Raw genomic sequence first — 22,153 nt, forward strand, 5'->3', positions numbered from 1 at the left:
TGGGACCAGGGAATCGAGTCTGTAGGAATTGAGGCCACCTGGCAGGTCAGCTTGATGTTCAGATACAAGGTGGGTGGGTGGGGACAAAACCCATCAAAAGACCTTGCTCTCGGTGAAACAAAAGAGCCATCTATGGGGGTTGGGGAGGAGACTTGAGAGCTCCCTTGCTATTCTTATGGTAAAATTGGAACAGGATGGGGTGGGGCAAAGTCAGGTTGGAGAATGAGGGCCAGAGGAGGATCTTAGATCCGCGCAGGGAGGGTAGACTTTGGATTAGGGCAGGTTGGAATTCCCTGCCGGAAGGGGAGGTACGGTGAGATGCGCAGTGGGACTGCCAACGTAGGAGAAAAGGGTTTGGCTTTTTAGTGAGAGCTTTGGAAGTTAGAAGTACTTTCGAGCTGAGATGGGAGAAACTTTGAAGTCGGACATGACCCTGTATGCCTGATACTTCAAACTGAGACAGGAGAGATTTTCTTCCACTTTCCTGAACCCACACAGAAGTGATAGATGTTGACTAGTGCCAGGGTCAAATGCGGACTGGTTATCTAAGTAGGAAACAAAGAGGAGGGTTGGACAGAATGCTGGACAGGAGGGAGAAGTTCCCATGGCGTCCCACGGCCTCAGACCGGCCGATAGCGGGCATCGCCAAGATTACAGCTGGGCCACGGTAGGGCAGGGGAACAGAGTGGGGGTCGTCACCCATGCACCCACTGGAGCCTGAGACCTAGAGCCCGTGCAAAGGCAGAAGGCCCGTGGGAGGTTGTGGTGCCACGGACCGGCCCTGCACTCCCCAGGGTCCCCTTCCCTAGGACAGGCGGAGGAGACGTGCGGCTGCGTCTCCGCACCTGGCTGCCTCACCTGAACACAGTCGGGGCAGGGGGCGCGGCATTCAGGGGTCGCCCCGGACTGGGCTTGGTCCAGGGTGCCCGCACAAAACCATCGGCCTGTCGGGCTCGCCCCTCGCTTCGCTCGCTCCGCAGAGCTCCTCCCGGGCTCTGAGAGGCTGGCAAAGAGAAGGGAACCCTAGAGAGCCATGCAGGTGGCTGCCGCGCCCCTCTGCCCAGCGCGCCCGCAGTCGGGGCGGGGCCGGAGCGGACCGAGGCGGGGCCGGAGCGGACCGAGGCGGGACGGAGGGCGGGGCCGGACGGAGGCAGGGCGGGCGGCCGCGCAGCTCTGGTGCCCGCACTGCGCCTTTGTACTAGGTCGTCCCGGCCGCGGGCTTCCCCGCGTCTTTCTCCTAAGCGGGTTTGCGCGCTCCGAGCTGCTCCCCAGGTAACCGCGCCCTGCACGCGGAGTGAGGGTTTGGGCTCCGCGAGGATCTCGGCGCCGCACCCGAGTTGGTCCCTGCGAGCGCGGGAACCGCGGCCCGGGGCCGGCGGGGATGGAGGACGAGGGTGCGGGGGCAGAACGGGGAGGGGGAGCACTTACAGTGCGGAGCCCCGAGGAGCCAGGGCCCCCTGCAGGCTGCGGCTTGGCCGCACAGGCCCCCTCCTTGTTCGCGCTTTCGGACACCTGAGCCAGAAGGCAGATCCGCCTTTCTGAGGAAGTCGTGTGCCGCGCGGGGCCGGCGGGTGCCGTGGGCGGGTAGTGTCCCCGCGCGCCCGCCTGCTGGATTTCTGTGGTGCGTAGCGTCGAGGTGCGGCGCTTTGCCGTCTCGCAGCGCGGGGCGCTGAGGGTGCCCGTGAGGGCCCACGTTTGTGCCGAGTGACGGGGCGGGGGGGCTGTCAGCCTGGTTTGTTTCTCCTGGGGACAGCGTCCCAGTCCGTGTTGCTTTGGTGCTGTGAGGGGCTGGCGTCGCCTGAGGACTCCGAAGGGCGTTTTGGAGGCGCCCGGGGGAGCGCGCCAATGTCCAGGCCCTACAGATGGGGGGGGGGGGGGGCAGGCCCTGCAGGTGTCCAGAGTGTCCAGCTGCTCCAGGTGGCAGCGTCCCCGAAGTACAGGGCTCCTGTGGGGCCTCAGCTCTCAGGGCTCTCCCAACCCGGCCACGGCTTCAGTCTCCACCTGCTCCCAACTTTTTTCTTTGACTGCCTTCCTAAATTCTGTACCGTGGGCTTCTGCAGTTTGTATTTCGCTTTAACTGCCTCAATTTTCTCTTCTTTCTACTTCTGCAACCTTTTTGCACACTGATGTTTTCTGCGGAAGGGGTGCTTGTGAGAGGGGGTGAGCACGTCTGCCCAACGTGCGCCTGGCTGCCGTGACTGTGTGGGTTTGTGAGGGGGAGTCGGGGAAGCAGCGTGTCATACGTGTGCTGCTGTGTGAGGTGAGCAAGAGGAAGGGCGTCTGGGATGCTTTGGAATCTCGAGACCGACTCTCAACCCCTGCCAGCGGCCGGCCAGAAGGTTTCTCATTTAAGTGGGCGGCTGGCAGGGTGCCAACCAGCGAAGTTAGCTTTTTGTATTCCCAAAACTTGTTACAATCCTGCAGCTTCCCTGTGAGTCAGCCGCAGGAAGTAGGCTCACAAAGTGGATGAGGTGTAGTTCCAAACCTTGCGCCCCTGACCTGGCCCTTCCCTGGCTCCGTGGCCTCCTGGACAGGATGGCTGCCTGCGTAGCACAGCATGTTTCACCCTTACCCTAGAGCTGCACAAATCGGACAAGGAGATGCATTCCTAGTAAAATACTTGAAAGAAGAGATCCTGGGAGAGAGGCCTTGGGATTTGGGGTCAAAGGACCTTACCACACAGAAGCAAACTGCAGAGGGGAGCAGGGAAAGTGTTTTCTGGGAGAGTGAAGAGAAGGTGGGAACGGCCCCAGCACCTATGTGGGAGACAAGGACAAAGCTCCTGGTTTCTGGCTTTGGCCTGGCCCAGCTTTGGCCTTTGCTGCCGTCTGGGGAATGAGCCAGCAGATGGAAGATCTCTCTGTCTCTCTGTGTCTCTCCCTCTATCTCTGTAACTCTGAGTTTCAAAATAAATAAGTAAATTTTTTTTGAACATGGAATTAAAAGATAATGTGCAAGCTTTTGGAAGTCCCATGATACATTTTATGAGTAAACGGATTTTAGTTTGGTTTTGTTTATTCAGATGCAAAGGAAAGTTTGGCATTTATGCTTGAAAGGGAAATGCTAGAAAGTCTCAGGAAGTCAGCATTTATATGTCCAGCCACCCCACAAGCTGGCGTGCCCTTCTCTGTGTGACTTCACTCACTGCACATCCCTCTGGGCGGAGGGCAGGGGGACTTCCTCCTCTGATTCCTCTTGGCCAGTGGGGACCGTCTCCTGGGCAGCGTCCTGTGGTCTCCTGCACATGATCATATGCCTTGTGAACTCAGGTGCGGATTCACAACACCTTCCAGACCAACAGCACAGACGTTGAAAACCCACTCTGTCCTGATGGCATCGTGTGTATGTGTGTGTGTGTATGCATGCGTGTGTGTGGTGTGTGTAGTATGTGTGTGGTGTGTGAGTGTGTTTGCGTGCATGGTGTGTGTGTGTGTGTGGTGTGTGTGTGGTATGTGTGTGTGGTGTGTGAGTGTGTGATGTGTGTGCATGCATGTGGTGTGGTGTGTGAGTATTGTGGGGTATGTGTGGGGTGTATGGTGTGTGTGTGGTGTGTGGGGTATGTGTGTGGTGTGTGAGTGTGTGGTGTGTGTGTGGTATGTGTGTAGTATGTGTGTGGTGTGTGTGTGTGGTGTGTGTGTAGTATGTGTGTGGTGTGTGTGTGGTATGTGTGTGGGGTGTGTGTGCATGCATGTGGTGTGGGGTGTGTGGTGTGTGTGTGTGCGTGTGGTGTGTGTGAATGTTGTGTGTGTTGGGGGGGTGTGGGGTGTATGGTGTGTGTGTGTGGTGTGTGTGCATGTGTGGGGGGGTGCATGTGTGTGGAGTGGGGTGTGTAGTGTGTGTGGTATGTGAGTGTGTGTGGTGTGTGTGTGGTGTGTGGTGTGTGTGTGGTATGTGTGTGGGGTGTGTGTGGTGTGTGTGCATGCATGTGGTGTGGGGTGTGTGGTGTGTGTGAATGTTGTGTGTGTTGGGGGGGTGTGGGGTGTATGGTGTGTGTGTGTGGTGTGTGTGCATGTGTGGGGGGGTGCGTGTGTGTGGAGTGGGGTGTGTAGTGTGTGTGGTATGTGAGTGTGTGTGGTGTGGGTGTGGTGTGGGTGTGTGTGTACGTGCACAGGGCTGGCGATGCCTCGGCAAACCACAGCAGCCTCAGGGTTTGTTTCTGTGTGTAACTTTCTCTGTAAAGAATCACTGGGGAATAAAAGTGGTAAAGCAGTAGGCAGAGTCCCTGAAGCTGGGGTCTGGAATGTTGTTCGTAGGACAGTTTACAGACTCTGGCTGGCAGCAAATTCAGCCTGGAGAACTCAGCACAGCATCTGCAGAAACTGATACTGTCGTGAACATGCCCATGTTTACGTGCCAGAGGCTGGAGAAGACGAGGTGGACCCCGTGACTCCCAGCAGGGCACCTCTACTTTCTCATCAGATGCTGCGGGGCCAGCCTGCCTGCTCCCCACCCTGGCCTGGTGGTCCAGTTCTCCCTTTCACTGTGCAGATGCCCTCTGCCCAGTGTGCAGCAGAGAGTGGGAGACCAGAGAGGACTGGGCACAAAGCAAAGGAACCTCCAAGAGCAAGGCAAGGAGAGACACAAAGTGAGATCCCCAGGACGGCCACTCAGGGACGGGGGACGGCTTGTGCAGTCAGCCCTCCATGCCAGCCCACCCCAGGCAGAAGGCGGAGTCTGTGGGCACACACATATCAGTGGGCAAGAAGGAGTGGTTCCTTGCTGCCCATCCAGGTGCAGTGTGCCTAACTTGGTTTTGTTCTTCTCACTTTATCCTTTGGCCCTGTTTGTTTTTCTTGTTTGCTTTCCTTGTTTTCTTCCTCACCATTTCATTTGTTTGATCCCTCTCTATTCGTTTCTTACAATAAGAACACCTGTATGTAAGGTGCACGTGGTAGCCCTGCCCCGTCTCAGCTGCCATAGCAAGAGCTTGTCCTGTCCCCCAGCCCCTCTGGCTGCAATGCATGCCCCCCACTTCCTTCATGGCAGCATCTTTGTCAACAGACCGGTGCTCACAAAACTTCTGCCAACATCTGGGGGCAAGACTGGAGAACATGGGTCATCACATACCCTGTGGCCCTGTGGCTTTCACCTCCCCAGCTCCTCCGGTACACCGAGGTCTGCCAAGAACAGCACCCATGAGGGAAGCCCCACAACTAACCGAACAGGTCAGACTTGTGAGCTCCAGGGAGGCCACTGCAGCAGCGAACCCTGGGTGTCTTTAAGGACGGGAGGGAGCCCCTGCCCAGAGCCCCCAGGGAGCAGAGGGCGAAGCTGCTGCTCCCTGTGAGCACAGGTAGCCTGCTTGGACCAGAGGTGCCTGAAAGAGTGTTTGTTGTGAAAACACAGGGGGGTTGATGCAGGGCCACACATGGAGATAAAAGACAGTGCCTGGAGCCTGGCGGGAGCATCTGGGAGGGGACAACCAAGGCTCTGTTCACTGGAGGACTGGGGCAGTGGAGGCATCTCCTGTGGGGGTTGTTCTCTGTGTAACTCACTGATTCTTTAGAGAAAGGGGTTCGGTGGCTTGGTTTCAGGAACATGGCTGGGAGGTTTCATGGGCGTTCAGCTGCAGGACGGCCCCAACAAACACCGCAATGCAGCTTTGCTCTCCTCCTAGCTTCTGCTCAGACAGGAGCCAGAGCTCTGCGGTAGCATAATTACAGGTGGCGCTTTTCACGCTCGGCACCCACAGCTCAAGTCGAAGCTGGAGGTCAGGAGCAGAGCGTGTCATTGTAGCCCGATGGCAGCTGTTGGGCCTGTGGCTTCCTGCAGCAGGGAAGGGGGCAATTGTCAGGAGACAACGCAAGGGGCACCTGTCTGGGTGCTGGTGAAAGCTCACATTCCCCTGTGTTTGGAAACTGTTTGCTTCTCATTGTGTGAGGTAGACTCAAAGAAAGAAAAGGTAAGTGAGATCGACTCTCCTTCAGTTTCACAAATCCTGGGCTGGCTCTCGGCTAGTCAGGGGGTTTGGGGTCATAAGGAAAGTCCCTGGCCAAGGAATCTGCCTTGCTAATGGGCAGACAACCGTCTACACCAGAGTCTGGATTGTCACAAACCTGGGCTTAGAAAGGAAACCCAGTAGCTGCACTTCCACAAGTGCTAGCTCAGCCATGGGACAAGCACTCCCATGTTGGCAGTTGTGTGTGTGTTGTGCCGAACTCCTTCCATCAGCATTCATTTTGACAGCAGCCCTTTGAGAAAGCAGTAAGTTTCCCTGTTTATCAGGCTTAGAGATGTGCCAGCATCCAGTGAGATAGGAAGGACTTGTCTCTGGAAGACACTAAGAGACAGCTAAGGAGGCAGTGTACCCAGGAGAGTAGAAGAATGGGCTCAGAGAGAGCAGCACGAGCTCCATGGGCCCTGGGTGTGAGACAAACCCTGTGCTTAGGCTGCTGTGAGCCACAGGAAACCCCATCTCAGAACTCATGCTCTGGAGCTCTTCAGCTTGTCCCTGGTGCTCATTTGGTTAGAATGTGCGGTGTGTGGTGTGAAGGAGGCCACAGACCCAGTTGTCCCGAGTAACAGGATGTCTGAGCCAGAGACATTCAAGTTCCATTTGGCATTTGCGGCTCTTGTTTCCCTCTGGCTGCTGGGCTGGGTGGACGTGGGCTGCTAGCTTTGTCCTACCCACACCTGCTGGTGGTGCCCCCACCCTCCCCACAGGCCCTGTGGAGTGTGGTAGAGGTCCAGGCAAGGCAGCAGGGGTGGGGAGCACCTGCTTCCCCCGCTCCCCTGTCTTTTGCTCACTTGCAGCTTCCAGCTGCATCTTCATTCTCTGCCATGCAACCTTGAATAATATTTGTTTTAAAGATTTTATTTTGGCCGGCGCCGTGGCTCAACAGGCTAATCCTCCGCCTTGCGGCGCTGGCACACTGGGTTCTAGTCCCGGTCGGGGCACCGATCCTGTCCCGGTTGCCCCTCTTCCAGGCCAGCTCTCTGCTGTGGCCCGGGAGTGCAGTGGAGGATGGCCCAAGTGTTTGGGCTCTGCACCCCATGGGAGACCAGGATAAGCACCTGGCTCCTGCCATCGGAATAGCGCGGTGCGCCGGCCGCAGTGCGCTACTGCGGCGGCCATTGGAGGGTGAACCAACGGCAAAAGGAAGACCTTTCTCTCTGTCTCTCTCTCACTGTCCACTCTGCCTGTCAAAAATAAAAAAATAAAAATAAAAAAAAGATTTTATTTTATTTTATTTGAAAGATAGAGTTACAGAGAGAGAGGGAGAGACAGATAGAGAGATCTTCCATCCACTGGTTCACTCCCCAGATGGCCATAATGTCCAGGGCTGGGCCAGACTGAAGCCAGGAGCCAAGAGCTTCCCCTGGGCCCCAAGCACTTGAGCCACCCTCTGCTGCTTTCCCAGGCACATTAGCAAGGAGCTGGATCGGAAGTGGAGCAGCTGGGACTCAAACTGGTGCCCAAATGGGATGCTGGCATCGCAGGAGGCTTTTTCACCCACTACGCCACAGCACCAACCCCGAACAATATTTTTAAGTCTCATTCTTGTCAAACAAGTGGGGATTGAAACATTTCCTCCTGTGCCCTTCCCTTTCCTCTTCCCATGGGATGACAGTGGAGGGTGGTGGGAACAGGAGGTCTGAAGTTGGCCACATTGGTGAGCCAGACCGCGTGCCCCATTGCAAGGTCAGTTAGTGACTAAGCGGCTGCCTTGCCTTGAGTGCACCTCTGCTGTGTCCTGGCAGAGGAAGAGGCCGGTCTGAGAGGACGCTCTGGGGGCTCCGTGGGGGGAGGGTGGTACTTGTCTTAGCAGCTGACAATTTGCTGACAAGGGGTGGAGGGTGGGGGATGGTAGGTGGGAGCTGGAGTGACTGCAGGAGGCCACGCTAGGTGATGTCTTAAAGCCCAGTTACAGCTGTTCTGGCCTCTAGTGCTGAGTTACTCCTGTGTGACCAACACTGGCCATGCAGGATGCTTGACCATGTCAGGAAGGACAGCCTTGGGATTCTGAGGTGAGTTAGGCGGACAAGGTCTCCTGCACCTTGTTAGCCAATGCCCAGACACGACTGTGCCCTGCACTCTGTACCCTGGGTGGACAAAGAGGAAAGAAGGTGGCAGGAGAGAGGTCAGAGACCATACCCTCAGGGCTACCAGTGCAGAAGACAGAAGCAGGTATGTGGTCCTGGCAGGTGGGGTCCAGGTTCAAGTGAGCAGGAAGCAGCTAGAAGGAATTGCAGCCTCTCTGACAGTGTAGACCACGCTGGCCACCCTGAGAGAGTGCGCGGAGAAAGATGTGGAGTCTGAGAGGGCTGTTCCCTGTGTCCACCTTGGAAGCACTGTGGCACCCCAGAAGCCACCACCCTGCAGTGACCCCAACCTTAAGGAGGTCACAGTGAGACAAGGTTTGAGCATATCTTGCTCTGTTTGAAGGGTAAAATTCATAAGATTCATCAGAGTTTGTGCAGAATTCAACATCATTGAAATCCCAACAAATAAACCCAAGATGTAATGACAAGACCTAGTAGCTTATTTCTTATCACACAACAGCCCTGGTAGTTGGCAGGTGGCTCTTTCCTAGGGGCCATGGAGAGCCCCAGATTTCTTGCAGCCTATGGCTGTGCATCTCCTGCCCCATGTCACCTCTGTCCAGGCAGAAAGGGGAAAGAAGGCAGCCAGGAGGCATCCCTGGACCTCTGTAGGTGAGCTCTCCATCCCATGGCCAGCCCAATAGCAAGAAGGCCGTGACTTGGGTAGACAGCTTGCTGTAGCTGCAATGATGCCTTGCTGTAAAATCCCAAAAGTTGAGAACTGATCCTTAGGAGCTCTGTATTTAAACGTGACAATGGTAAAAATCTTTGGTGGCCTAATGCCTAACCCATAGACTTGAAATTATTTGTTGATGAAAACTAAAAATGTAACCTGGTATTTTGCACTGTGTGTTTAACACATGTTCACATCTCAGGGATGAGGCTGTGAAGTGTTGACTCAGTGTGTGAGGACAACATGATGTGTCTTGGGGGATGGAGACCCTGTGATTTCTAGGTCTTTATTCTGTGAACAGTGCCTGACACTCCACAGCATACTCCAAGTCTCTGGCTGGGTCCAGGCACTTTTGTTCAGCAGAGGTGTAACCTCCCAGGTGTCTGTCGGGTGCCTCCCTGGAGGCAGGAGGACCTTCCTGTTGAGTAGCCTGTGGGAGCTCAGTGTTCTTGGAGTGATTGGTTAGGCCAGGGGCCCTCACTTGGATTCATCAGAGCAGCCTTCTCTGTGTAGGCAGTGAGGAGGAGGAAGGCTGAGGCTCTGTACTCTTTGATCTGCTAGATTCCTCCTGTGCAGTAGGGTTAGACCAGGAAACCCTAAAGAAATGAGGCACCCTCAGAAATTTCATGGAAAATGCATATTGTGGAAAGCCTATGCTTGGATGTGAAACAAACATCTTTTAATTCCATTCTCCACTAACTTTAAAAAAAAAGATTTATGTATTTATTTATTTGAAAGGCAGAGTTACAGAGAGGCAGAGGCAGAGAGAGAGAGAGAGGTCTTCCATCTACTGGTTCTCTCCCCAGGTGGCTGCAACAGCTGGAGCTGCACCGATCCGGAGCCAGGAGCTTTCTCCATGTCTCCCACACAGGTGCAGGGGCCCAAGGACTTGGACCATCTTCCACTGCTTTCCCAGGCCATAGCAGAGAGCTGGATGGGAAGTGGAACAGCCGGGACTTGAACCAGTGCCCATATGGGATGCCGGCACTGTAGGCAGTGGGCTTTACCTGCTACGCCACAGCACTGGCCCCTCTCCACTAACTTTTTGAAGTACCCTGTTATTTCCCAAGGCAGAGCAGGTGCCTCCTCCATCAACTGGAACCCCTATGGGCTTGTGACTATGCTAGAGGTTACAAGGGACCCACACTCCTGTGGAGGCGATGTCATCCTGGCCATCTGCACACCCAGGGCTGCCTCCAGGCTGACCCCACTGCTCCTGGGGGAGGCCAGGCCAGTGTTTCATCAGAGCAGCCTTCTCTGCCTAGGTAGTGAGGAGGAGGAAGGCTGAGGCTCTGTGCTCTTTGATCTGCTAGATCCTCCAGGCTGACCCCACCACTCCTGGGGGAGGCCAGGCTTGGAGCTTTGTGAGGAGCCTGCAGCCAGCTCTGGGTGCTGATGGCAGGGAGCCTGGTCCTGACCACCCCACGAGGGCAGAAGGTGCAAGCCTACCAGTGCCAGGCCCAGCAGGTTCTGAAACTGGTGATGAGGCTTCAGTAGGGCCGACTGGCAAAGGGGTGATGTGTGGGTGCAGCTGTCATCCTCGGCGTGGTGCGCCAGGACCAGTGCATTCATGGACTCCTCTCGCAGGAGTAAGATGTTCAGGTTGTCGAGATGCCCCGAGTGGGAGGTTAAATTGTGCAGACCAAACAGCCTCATTGCTTTCTGATGCACTCACAGGCTGCAGCTTTCCAAGGTTCAGTTCTTCTGCTCTCCCCAGGGGAATCCTGGATGTGGCAGGAAGGAGCCAGGGTCTTTCTCAAGGAGCGGCTGTTGGGACTCTGATGTCTTCTGCCCCCCACTCCGTAGTGTCAGAGCGTGAGGTGGGGGTCGGAGACGGGGCCCCTGCATCCCAAGTGAGGGCAGTGGGTGAGCTGCACCCTGCACTCACCCCGAGTGGTGAACCACAAGGGGGACCTGCTGCATGAGGGACCCACTGGATGCTCCAGACTGAGTGGAAAAGCACATGACACAGCTCCGTAACTTTGTATATTCTCATGTCATGTCGTCACACGCTGAAATCATACTTTTGGCTATGTTGTGTTATATAAAATATATTATTAAAACTAATTTCACACATTTAAACTTACTTCTGTTTATGTTTTTATTTTTAAAATTTTCCCAGTGAAAATGTAGTAAAATCAAATCATCCACAAAAAACTGTAGGGGCTGGTGCTGTGGCGTAGTGGGTAAAGCCAATGCCTGCAGTGCCAGCATCCCATATGGGTGCCGGCTCGAGCCCCCGCTGCTCCACTTGTGATCCAGCTCTCTGCTATGGCCTGGGGAAGCAGTAGAAGATGGCCCAAGTGCTTGGGCCCCTGCACCTGTGTGGGAGACATGGAGGAAGCTCCTGGCTCCTGACTCCGGATCTGCCCAGCTCTGGCCGTTGCAGCCACTTGGGGAGTTGAACCAGTGGATGGAGGACTTCTCTCTTTCCTCCTCTGTCTCTGCCTCTCTGTAACTCTGCCTTTCAAATAAATAAATAAATCTTATTAAAAAAAACACTGTAATTTAGTCTGACAGTAAAGCACAAGAAGCAATATCAGAGTTGGTTTAATGTATTATCTATTTTAGCTTTGACAGCCATAGAAATCAGTTATCCCAGTTTTCTCCTATAAAAGACCCATTTTCCAAAGCATTATGTGCAAACAATTTTAATTAGAATATAATGACAGGTGATATTTCATAATTTTCAAATATAAAATTAAGTTGCTGTGTCAAAAATAGCTGTCTGCTGAAATGAATTTGAGGTGAAATTTCATTATCTATATCATCACAGACACAGAGTTATGGTTCAACCTGTTAGTGCTTCATAGGGGGACTCACGATAAAAATGGTGATATGAAATTATTTAATTATGTTAGCAACGTCTAACATTTGAAATACATCCATGCTAGTTTGTATAAGCATATTGGAATCAAATATATTTATTTTCAAGTCTGTTACAAGTGCTATTGCAAAGGAAAAATACTGTTGTCTTACTTTCCAAGAGATAAACACAGAGCAATTTTTTTCTCCAGGAAATTTGTGCATACCAATATAAGATCTAAATTCTTCACAGAATGCGCAAAGCAAGAGAAGCCTCGGGTTTCTTGTAAAGTCTGGAATGCTGGCACTTTCCAGGGTGGCCACAGCTCTTCATTCCCGTAGGGTGGCTCAGAGCCGCTGCTGACTGCTGTCTCTGCTCTTCTTAGACGTCTTTTCCGCTGGTGTGTTTCTATTTCTCTGTCTGAACAGGTCATAAAAGATCTCATTAACGTCGATCTTGGACTTTGCAGAAGATTCTAGAAAGGCAGTAACATCACTGTCATGCTTGATTCTGGCCCTATTCCATGCCAACTGCTCGCTCATCTTCCAGATCACAGTTATCGCCAACCACAAACACTGGGAATTATCTTCTATGTCTCTAAACCATGAAATCTGTTTGCTTGGATCCTGTGAGTTACCACCTGTCCATGTCGACTGAGCTATGATACAATAAACTAGTGCAAACCTGGGCCCCTCTTCATATGCAAATCCCGTGTTGCTGTGAACTGTTGTTGCTGTTGTGTCCAGGATTTCTGAGCATTCAGCTTGCTTTCTGAAGGACTCTTCCATCGCTGGGTCATATTTTTCAACAGAACTTTCCTGAGCAAACTGATCTGTCGGATCAGACTTTCCCACTTCCCTGAACCAGGGACCCCATCATATACGCACGAGTGGTGTGGTCTGTTTGACTACTGCCAATCACTGCTCACCTAACTGCAGTTCTACAAAGTCCCAGCATTCCTGAGTGCTGCTCAGTGCCATGGAAGGTGCAGTGAGGCACACTCTGTTGTAACAGGGTAAGCACCGTCTGATCTAGTTACCCCATTTTGGGCAATCTATCCCCGCCCCTCTTCCCAGCCCCACCTGTGTCCTGCGCCTCCTCCCTCAGGCCTAGCGGTGTAAGGCCACCACAAAACACCAAACACCAGAGTAAGGGGAATGGTTTATTGACAGGGGAAATCTGACAGGTCACAGGGAAGGGACGAAGAAGGAAAAAGAGGGCAAGTGTCCAGGAAGCAGGTCCTGTTGAAATTGGAGATGACTCCCTAAAATTTATATAAAAATGTGGCCCCTTAAAGTTCCCCAGAAGTGCTATCTGGGGTGCCACATGTGCTACCGGAATTTGGGGTGCCATACGATTTCACCATATGCTTACTAATAAATCCCCAATATTAATAAGCTCTAGAGGGTTCTTGCCTAATATTTAGAGAAGAATTCTAAATACCGGCACAGATAAACGAGGCAGCGTGGTACGTTTTAAGCCTTTATTTAGTGAGAAAGATGCATAGGAGAGTGAGAGCTTTATTAAGGGAGAGAGGTAAATCTGGGTTCATACCGAGCACCAGGAACCAGCCACGTGGAGGAGCATCTAGGCCTGGAAGCCTAGGGTGGGTGACCCGAAGGCCACGCGTCCTGAGGGCGCAGGGCTACAGCAAGCCCCCTCCTGGCAAGAGGCCAGGGAAGAAGAGAAGGGCCGGGACACACCATGTCCCAGGCTTTTAACCCACTTCCAAAGGGGAGTGGTTAACCTGATTGGCTGGTGGGCACCCAGGAGGACATACAGGGGTGTGGCAAAGGTATCAGGTAGGGCGTGAGGTCACACCGGGGCGTGGCGAAGGCGTGGTCTTCCAGCTCACAAACCTAGATACCTGCCTACTTCACTATTGTACCTTTGAGGGGAAGTCCAGGGAAGCAGGAGCAGCGAATCCCATTAGGGTGGGGGTGGGGGTGGAGCCGACACCAGTGGTTGGGCCATGGGGCTTAGGACTGAAGCCTACTGTGCAAGGTGACTAAGATGGTGTCTGGAGCTTAGATGGTGCCACAGAGAAGACGGCACCATTTTACTAACAAGTGGTAGTGGCTCCAGTGCATATGCCAGTTAAAAAGGTGTGACAGAAATTCCCAGGGGACCCTGCCCTGCTGGCCTTTGTTGGGGTCTGCTGGGGAGCAGGAGTTGTCTGTGATCAGTGTGGAGAGATGTAGCAGCAGGTGCAGGCTTCCCGTGGCTCAGACTCAGACCTCAGAACAGACCCTTCAGGCGTGTCGCTCTCCAGGGAAGCCAGCGACGCTCGGGCCTGGCAGCTCCCACTTGACCACAGGGCGGTAGACACGTCTGTGGAAGTGAGGGACAAGCTCCCGGGCCCTCACAGGCTGACCTGCGCTGACCAGGGAGCTGCTCTGGAATAATTTGCATTCCAAGGCTGGGTGGAATGTTTGCCTCCCTGTGCGTTCTGAGTTCTGCTGTGTGCTCTGCTGCAGTTGGCAGCCCTGGCTCATGCTGCACCCCCCACCCCCACTTCCCACTGAGCTCTCTGGAAGAATCAGGAGTCTGAGGATAAGAATGGAAGGATTGTTTGAACCCTGCTTGGACTTTTGGCTTTTTTTTTTTTAACTTTTATTTAATGAATATAAATTTCCAGTGTACAGTTTATGGATTACAATGGCTTCCCCCTCCCATAACTTCCCTCCCACCCGCAACCCTCCCCTCTCCCGCTCCCTCTCCCCCTCCATTCGGACTTTTGGCTTTTTAACTATGTTTTAATTGGGCAAAAAACCACACAGCACTGTAATTCTTTTGTTCCTCAGTAGGGAAGGGGGTGTACTTCAGAAGAGGTGGCCAGTTAAGTTAGAATCTTTTAACGTGGTAACAGTTTTCCAACTGCATGGTCTTAGCATTTAGTGTTGGCTTAAATTTGAAATAGTTTGAGGAGAAACACGGTTATTAAACACCACAGCAGAACTAACAGACACAGATCTCGCTTTCCTTGAGGAAAGCCTTGTGCAGCTTTACACAGATGTGATCAGCTTTGTTTGGGGCTCACAAATGGTTTTCGAAAAGCATTGCCAGTGACCCAGGACCTAAGGGTCTCCACGCAGGGCTCTGTGTTGTGCTGTTTGAAAGCAGCTGTCAGGGGGACAAAGCGGTCACCTCCACGGAGCCAGTGGTTGGGGCCGGGTCTCCATGAGCGGCAGTCACATTCACCTGCAGAGCTACTTTCTGCTGTTTCATGACTGTTGAAAGCTAATTGTCTAGGTGATTTTTCGGTTGCTATAACAAAATACCTGAGACCAGGTGATTTAAAAAGAACAGAATTTCGTTGGCCCATGGTTCTGGAAATTGGGACATCCAAGAACAGGGCGCTGCCATCCAGAGAGGGCCCTGGGCTGTGGTATCCTTGGGCGGAGACGTCACAGTGAGAGACAGAGGCACTGACAGCATCACGGGGATCCCACCCTCGTGGCCTCATCTGACCCACATCGCCTCCCAAAGACCCCGCCTCTAAATATCATTGACGTGTTTGGAGGTTAAGGTTTCAGTATATGAACTTTTGGAGTATATGCAAACCACAGCAGTTGATTTCTGTTGTATTCTTTACCACAGCCTGTTGGAACAACAAAGTATTAAAAATGAAATGAATCAGTCAGGTTTTCAATTTAGATTGTCTATAAAATAAAAGATAGAGAAAGTTAAATATTCTAAAAAACAAGTGAACGAAGGAAGGCCTCCATTCAGCTCATGGAGCATCCTCAGGAACGTCTGTTTATTTAAGAATCAACTCATTTAGGTGCCCAACAACAGAACTTCAGTGCTCAGGAGGTAAAAGCCAGAGTGCAGCTGTGGGCTTGCGGGGCTGTGACTTAGCAGCAGGGCCCCACCCCCACCCCCAGCCCTGTCACCCCCTTCCCCAGACACTACCTTCCCTGGCCTTAGCCAACATCAAGCCCTGGTCACCCCACCACATAGACAACCCAAGGCCAACAAAGAGCCAGGGGCCTCCCCACCTCAGACCTGAGAATAACCAAAGGCTGTTCTTTAGCCAACGGTCATCTGTCCCACTGAACCCAAGGCCACACTGGCCACTTCTAGCCCTGTGCTCATCCTGCCCCTGTGCCTGCTCCTCCTGTGTGGTGGACCCGACTCCTGGCCTGTGGGCTGTGATCCTCTCTGTCCCTGATGTGCCTGAAGCCAGGTCCTGGCCCCTCTCCCTCCATTTCACTCCCACCTGGTACTTTCCATAATGTGTTCAAGCTCTTCTCTGGTGGGAGGCATCGCCCTCTGAGAGAAGGGCTGGGTGTGCCTCAGTGGCAGCTCTGTCCAGCAACCAGCTTGGTGTTCTGTGCGCCCGGGGTGCCACAGCAGGCACTCTGCTCTGCTGCTTCCCCAGTGAGGCCAGCCTTGGGGCTGCCCTGGCAAGGTTAATGGGCAGCGTCCATACCCACTCCCCAGGCACATTGCCTTCTGCCTGCTGAACTCTGCATTTCCTTTGTCTTAAGGTTGAAAATACACATGGCTGGCCCAGCAAGGCCAGTCTGTGCAGTCCTGTCCCCTAGCACCTGCACCAGGGAGGCCTAGAGTCAGGAAGGCAGGCAGGTGGGGAGGGGCTGCAGTGGGAAGGGCCGTGGCCTGGGCCGGGACAGGGTTACCAGCAGGCAGTGAGGGAGGGTGGGGGTAGGGTGTTGAGCCCTGGGCCAGCCCAGTGTGGGCAGCTGCTCCATGACGCCATTTCCAATGTGTGTGTGCCTCCCAGGCTTCACTCTGCATTGTGAGTGGAGCCTCCAGGTACAGTCACCGTGCTCTGCAGGTGCACAGCACTGCCTGCTAGGACGCTCCAGGCTGGGACCCCACCATGTTCTGTGAGCAGGGCAGCCTGCATGCTGGAGAAGTCGTGGGAACAGATTCCCCAGCAGCTTTTCCAGGTTCTTGACTCCCACTGAGATAGGAATTAGAAGCAGAGATATAGGTAAAGTGCAGGAATGGGAGCAGGATTATTTATTTATTTGAAAGAATTACACACAGAGAGAGAGAGAGAGAGAGAGAGAGATCTTCCATTTGCTGGTACACTTCCCAGATGTCTGCAATGACCAGAACTGGGCCAGGCCCAAGCCAGGAGCCAGGAACTCCATCTGGGTCTCCTATGTAGGTGCAGAGGCCCAGGCTTTCCCAGGCTATTAGCAGGGAGCTGGATCAGCAGGGAGCAGCTGGGACTAGAACAGGTTCCCATATGGGATGCTGACATCATGGACATTGGCTTTACCCACTAGGTAACAATGCCGGTCCCAGGAACAGTATTTATTTAAAGAGAGTTTTTTGTGTAATCTGGGTGCTGGTCATTATTAGGTTAAGAGAGTTTCAAGTATTTACTACCAGTTTGTGGCTCAATTTCTGAATCTATTACATAGCAGTGTGATATTATTTATTTATATGGTTGGTTTCTTTTTTATTATACATTTTAATTAACCTGTAATAATTGTATGTATTTCCAGAGTACAGTGTGATGTTTCAATACAGTGTTTAGTGTTTAGGGTAAGTAGCATTTCCATCTCTTTATGTTTGAGGACTTCCAGTACTACTACTACTACTACTACTACTTCCTCCTCCTCCTCCTCCTCCTCCTCTTCTTCTTCTTCTTCTTCGTCGTCTTCTTCTTATTATCTTTTTAAAGATTTACTTATTTATTTGCAAGTCTGAGTTACACACAGAGAGAGAGGCAGAGAGCGAGAAAGAGAGGTCTTCCATCTGCTGGTTCACCCTGCAACAGCTGAAACTGTGCCGATCTGAAGCCAGGAGCCAGGAGCTTCCTCCCAGTCTCCCATTTGGGTGCAGGGGCCCAAGGACTTGGACCATCTTGTACTGCTTTCCCAGACCATAGCAGAGAGCAGGATCGGAAGTGGAGTAGCTGGGACCCAAACTGGCACCCACACGGGATGCTGGCACTGCAGGCAGCAGCTTTACCCGCTATGCCACAGCGCTGGCCCCTCATCTTGTTATTCTTAACATATAATAAGTCACAGTGGACTCGAGTCACTCCGCTGTGCTGTGGGACACCAGGACTCACTCCACCTCTGCTTTGCTATCTGGTGTCCCACCTCCCTTTCTCTCTCACCTCCCTCCAGCCTTCCCAGCCTCCTTTAGCCACTGTTCTGCATTCAGGTTGACTTTATGTAGCTTCCACGTATGACCGAGAACATGTGGTGGTGTCTCTGTGACTGAGTATTTCCTTCATGTAACACCTCCAGTTCCATCATTTTGCTGCAGTACTGCAGGTGGTGGCCTTGCCCGCTGTGCCACAGCGCAGGCGCCCCTTCCTTCCTTTCTGCTGTGTTGATGGCTCTGGCTAGCCAATAGTGTGTATCTTTGTCTTGTTTCTGATCTTGGGGGCACTTATAGTCTTAAACTTTTTTTTAAAATTTTTTTTTTTTTTTGACAGGCAGAATGGACAGTGAGAGAGAGAGACAGAGAGAAAGGTCTTCCTTTTGCCATTGGTTCACCCTCCAATGGCCACCGCGGTAGGCGCGCTGCGGCCAGCGCACCACGCTGATCCAATGGCAGGAGCCAGGGGCTTATCCTGGTCTCCCATGGGGTGCAGGACCCAAGCACTTGGGCCATCCTCCACTGCACTCCCTGGCCACAGCAGAGAGCTGGCCTGGAAGAGGGGCAACCGGGACAGAATCCGGTGCCCCAACCGGGACTAGAACCCGGTGTGCCGGCGCCGCAAGGCGGAGGATTAGCCTAGTGAGCCGCGGCGCCAGCCAGTCTTAAACTTTTATAATGTTAGTTGTGGGTGTTTCATAAATACTATTTATTTTTCAATAAATACTGTTGAAGAATTTTATACCTAATCCTAGTTTTCTGAGTGCGTTTATGGGGGAAAGGGTGTTGGGTTTTTGAAACGCCTTTTTTGTGTCTACTGAGATGAGTGTTTCCCCAGTGTCCCGTGAATACAGCATCCTATGTTATTGATTTTCTTATTGTGCACCACCCTTGCATTCCTGGGGTAAATCCCGCTTGTGTGGTGAATAATTCTTTTACTATGCCTTCAGATTTTATTTGCTAACTTTTTTTGAGGTTCTTTGACTCTATACTCAAAAAGGATATTGATCTGTGGCTTTCTTTCTTTCTTGTAGATGTCTTTTTCTGGCTCTGGTGTAGAGTAATGCTGGCCTCACGGAATGAGTTAGCGCTCCCTCCTCCTCAGTTTTCTAGAGTGTGTGACAGGGGCCCAGCCCCGCCCCCCCCTTCTGTCTGCACACTCACATCCACATCCTGACGCACACCTATGTGTGGATGGTTTCAGATCTGCATCTCCAGTCAGGATCTCTCCCTACTCCACATGGCCAGGGGTTGGGCCTTTTGAGTAGGAGCTGGGCTTGGGGATGGAGCTAGAGGTTGTGGGAAGCACAGGAGGTGAGCCAGGCTGGGATTCAGGCCCCACTGTGTGCTGAGAGAACTCACCACCACCACCCACCCTCTGTTCGCTGTCGCCTGTGACCCAGCAGCACCCATGACCAGAAATGAGTACACTTGTGCTGACACCAAGGTTGAACACCAGCAGGGATGGGATGAGGTGGGGGGGGGGGGGGAGGGAGAGACCTTCCCTGGCTGCATTTCCTGCAGGCCCAGGTGCTCAGGACCCTACAGGTGCCCTCACTGGGCGAGATCCTGGTGCTCCTGGGCCTTGGAATCACATGTTCAGGGAGGGCCTACAGACCTGGCCCTGCAGGTGCAGCAGGGCATGGGGGCCTCGTTCTCAGGACAAGGCTTGGAGGGGCCCCAGGGTCCCATTTACTTGGCAGAGCCTTCGGCGGGAGGGGAGGGTCCGGCCCGTCTACACTGGCAGAAATCGGGCTTAGCGCCACAGTCACACGATGGGAGGTGTCGGAGGCCCAGAACAAAGCAGTCGCGGCCCGCGCTCCCGGGAGGGAGGAGCCGGGGCCGTTGCCGCCCAGGTGAGGGCGCGTCCGCTGGCTCCTCCTGGCTCCTCCTGCGGCTGCCGCCACCCGTCCTGCCTGGACCACCGAGGGGCGACGGTGGGGCCCTGACAAAGGCGGACCACCTCGGGCCCGGACAAAGGCGTCGCCGCCATGGCCCTCAGCGCAGCGGAGAGCTCGGGCGGCCCCGGCGCGGGCCCCAGGGTAGGTGCGCCCGGCTGAGGCTGGAGGGCTGAGGGCCTGGGGAGCTGGCGGGGGGAGGCCTGGGGACAGGGCCTGTTGGGCTGGAATGGGGGCCTGCGGGCCGGGGGAGGGGCCTGGGGGCCTGCGGGGCAGGAGCTCAGACTTCTTTAGGTGCCAGTGCCACTGTAACAAACTTGTTCCTGAAACTTCAATAATATTTCAAGAAAAAAAAAATAGGCTTTTCAAGACAGACTTGTATTCTCAGGGCCCGGAAAGGGCGCAGGGGAGGGGATGCAGAGCAGGCAGTTGTGAAATCCGGGTCGAAAGCCCAGAGCTGGTGGGGGCTGCGAGGCATGACCCAAAGACAGAAAGCATCAGATTGCCTTTTGTGCTGGAGTGGGGGTTGCTGAAACAGAGAGCACTGTCTAGGGAGACACGGCAGCTGCTTCGGCTCGGGCAAAGTCCTAGCAACTGTGTTCCTGAGAGTTGCAGTGTGTCAGGTCCGCGTTCCCCTTTCCTGTGAAACTGGATGAAAGGGTGGTTTGGCCCAGTAATTATGTTCTACTCCGTCCCAAGGTACTGTAGCCTAGAAACGTCAGCTGGCACCCTCAGGTGTCTAATTAGGAACTCAAGCCTGTAATTAAACATAAAGTGTCCTAGAGACGTCTACTGTGGGCTTGCGAGGGGGCCGATGTGGACCTGCTGAGCACCAGGCAGCGTTGAGAGACTTCAGCGTGGATACAGTAGGTGTAGACTTCCAGGCTCCCTGACTCTGGTCAGAGGGCACTGACCAGGCGTTTCAGATTCTGTGAGCTACCCGGTGTCCTCATTCACAACAGAACTGTGCCTGTGCTGCTTGCCAGCGCTGGGAGTCGATTGTGAGCTCGCTTCTGCCCTGGGACAGCACCACACTTTGCTTCGTGGACCTGCGGATACACAGGGTGGCTCTGCGGGTGCTCACAGCGTGCTTTCTTCCTTGTAAAGCATCACCTGAGTGCCAGGTTGAGGAGTAAATGTGAGCCCTGGATTTGCCCGGCGGCTGTCTGCAGCGTGTTCTCACAGGTTGTATCATCCAACCCAACACAGGGACCCCGTATTCCTAGACCTCAGCGATTTTTGTGGGAAATCTGCCACCTGCCTCCTTCCAGATAAGAATATGTCCTACCTTTGTGTTGAACAAAAACTCAGATTATTTAGACCCTGCTGACCTGCACCGTGGTCCTCCAAGGCAGGGCTGCCCATTCCATAAGTGGTGGAAATCGCCTAGGCTTTCTTAGCCAAGAAGCAGAAATTCAAGTTAGAATCAGACTCGAAGCCCTGGTTTCCTTCTCCACACACCGGGCCCTGGGGCGTTAGAGCCCTGCTTAGTCTTGACCTCTGCTGTCCATGCTGGTGTCAGTGATTCTGTGTCTTGGGGCAGTGGCTCCGTCTCTGACCCACACCCTCCACACCTGGCAGAACAGGTGCTCCATGTGTTTACCCATGCTGCCTAATCCAGCAGAGACCCCAGGCGACCCTGCAAGAGAGACTAACCTAAAAGCACAGCATATCTCTGGTGGGGGGAAGAGTGAAGAGGAGGAGGTTGAGGTGAGAGGGATGGCAGGCATGGAGGTAGGTTGATCCTGTGGTGGCTGAAAATGTACAGTGCTGTGAGCAGAAGGCATCCCATGATCTCCATTTACTCTGCAAGGGACCAAGAGGGGTAGGTACTCACAGAGGGGGAGGAGGCTGCAGACTCCAACTGTGTGCCCAGTGAGCAGGCCTGGGCTCTTGGGGACCAGCACGCCACCCACGATGAGCCGCCAGCCTGTCCCGCCAGCCTGTGGGCCTCTGTGAGCTCCCTGACAGCAGTGATGGCCCCTCAGGGCACGAGCTTGTGGATGCTTTGTAATAGGAAACTAGCTCTACACATTACTCAATGATCCATTTCCTGGTGCTCCACAAATACCTGGCGCCCTGCTCTGAAAACCTGTGGTCATTGCCCTGTCCGGTCTCAACCCAAGACAGATTAGCCTCTGGAGCCCCACATACAGGCATAGCTTCCTGTGGGACTCTCCATAGTTGTGTGCCCCTCAACAGGCTGACACTCTCCAGACTTCCACGAATGAAAACAGTAGCCTCAGAGGGAGCTGCGGCTTCCAGCACATTCAGGGACACTATTTGTGTACGTGCGATGCAGTTAACACAGGTCCAAGACGACTCAAGAGACAACCTGACAAGACCAGGTGAAGGAACAGTATGCATCTGTGTTGGAGGCGAGAGAGGACTGGACGCCCCGACTACTTTAAATGTGTGGAGTGAGGGGCCAGAGTGCTGTGCCATAGTAGGTTAAGCCTCCACCTGTGGCACCATCCCATATGGACATCGTTTTAAGTCCCAGCTGCTACACCCGATCCAGCTCCCTGCTGATGGCCTGGGAAAGCAGTGGAAGATGGCCCAAGTGCTTGGGCCCCTGCTCCCATGTGGGAGACCCAGAAGAAGCTCCTGGCTTCAGATTGACCCAGCTGCAGCCATTGTGAC

General features: G+C 53.7%; 1 protein-coding gene across 1 annotated transcript in view; it reads left to right on the top strand.

Moving 5' to 3' along the window:
* Window positions 1–578: 578 nt before the first annotated feature.
* PLEKHG4B (pleckstrin homology and RhoGEF domain containing G4B) overlaps window positions 579–22,153 on the top strand; it is an 83,309-nt gene continuing 61,734 nt past the window's right edge. Inside the window, exons 1-2 of the mRNA XM_062212603.1 lie at window positions 579–667; window positions 1,203–1,272. Coding sequence (XP_062068587.1) covers window positions 579–667; window positions 1,203–1,272 — 159 coding nt within the window. The remainder of the gene's footprint in view (window positions 668–1,202; window positions 1,273–22,153) is intronic.

Source organism: Lepus europaeus, chromosome 15, assembly GCF_033115175.1.
Source record: "Lepus europaeus isolate LE1 chromosome 15, mLepTim1.pri, whole genome shotgun sequence".
Lineage (NCBI taxonomy): Eukaryota > Metazoa > Chordata > Mammalia > Lagomorpha > Leporidae > Lepus > Lepus europaeus.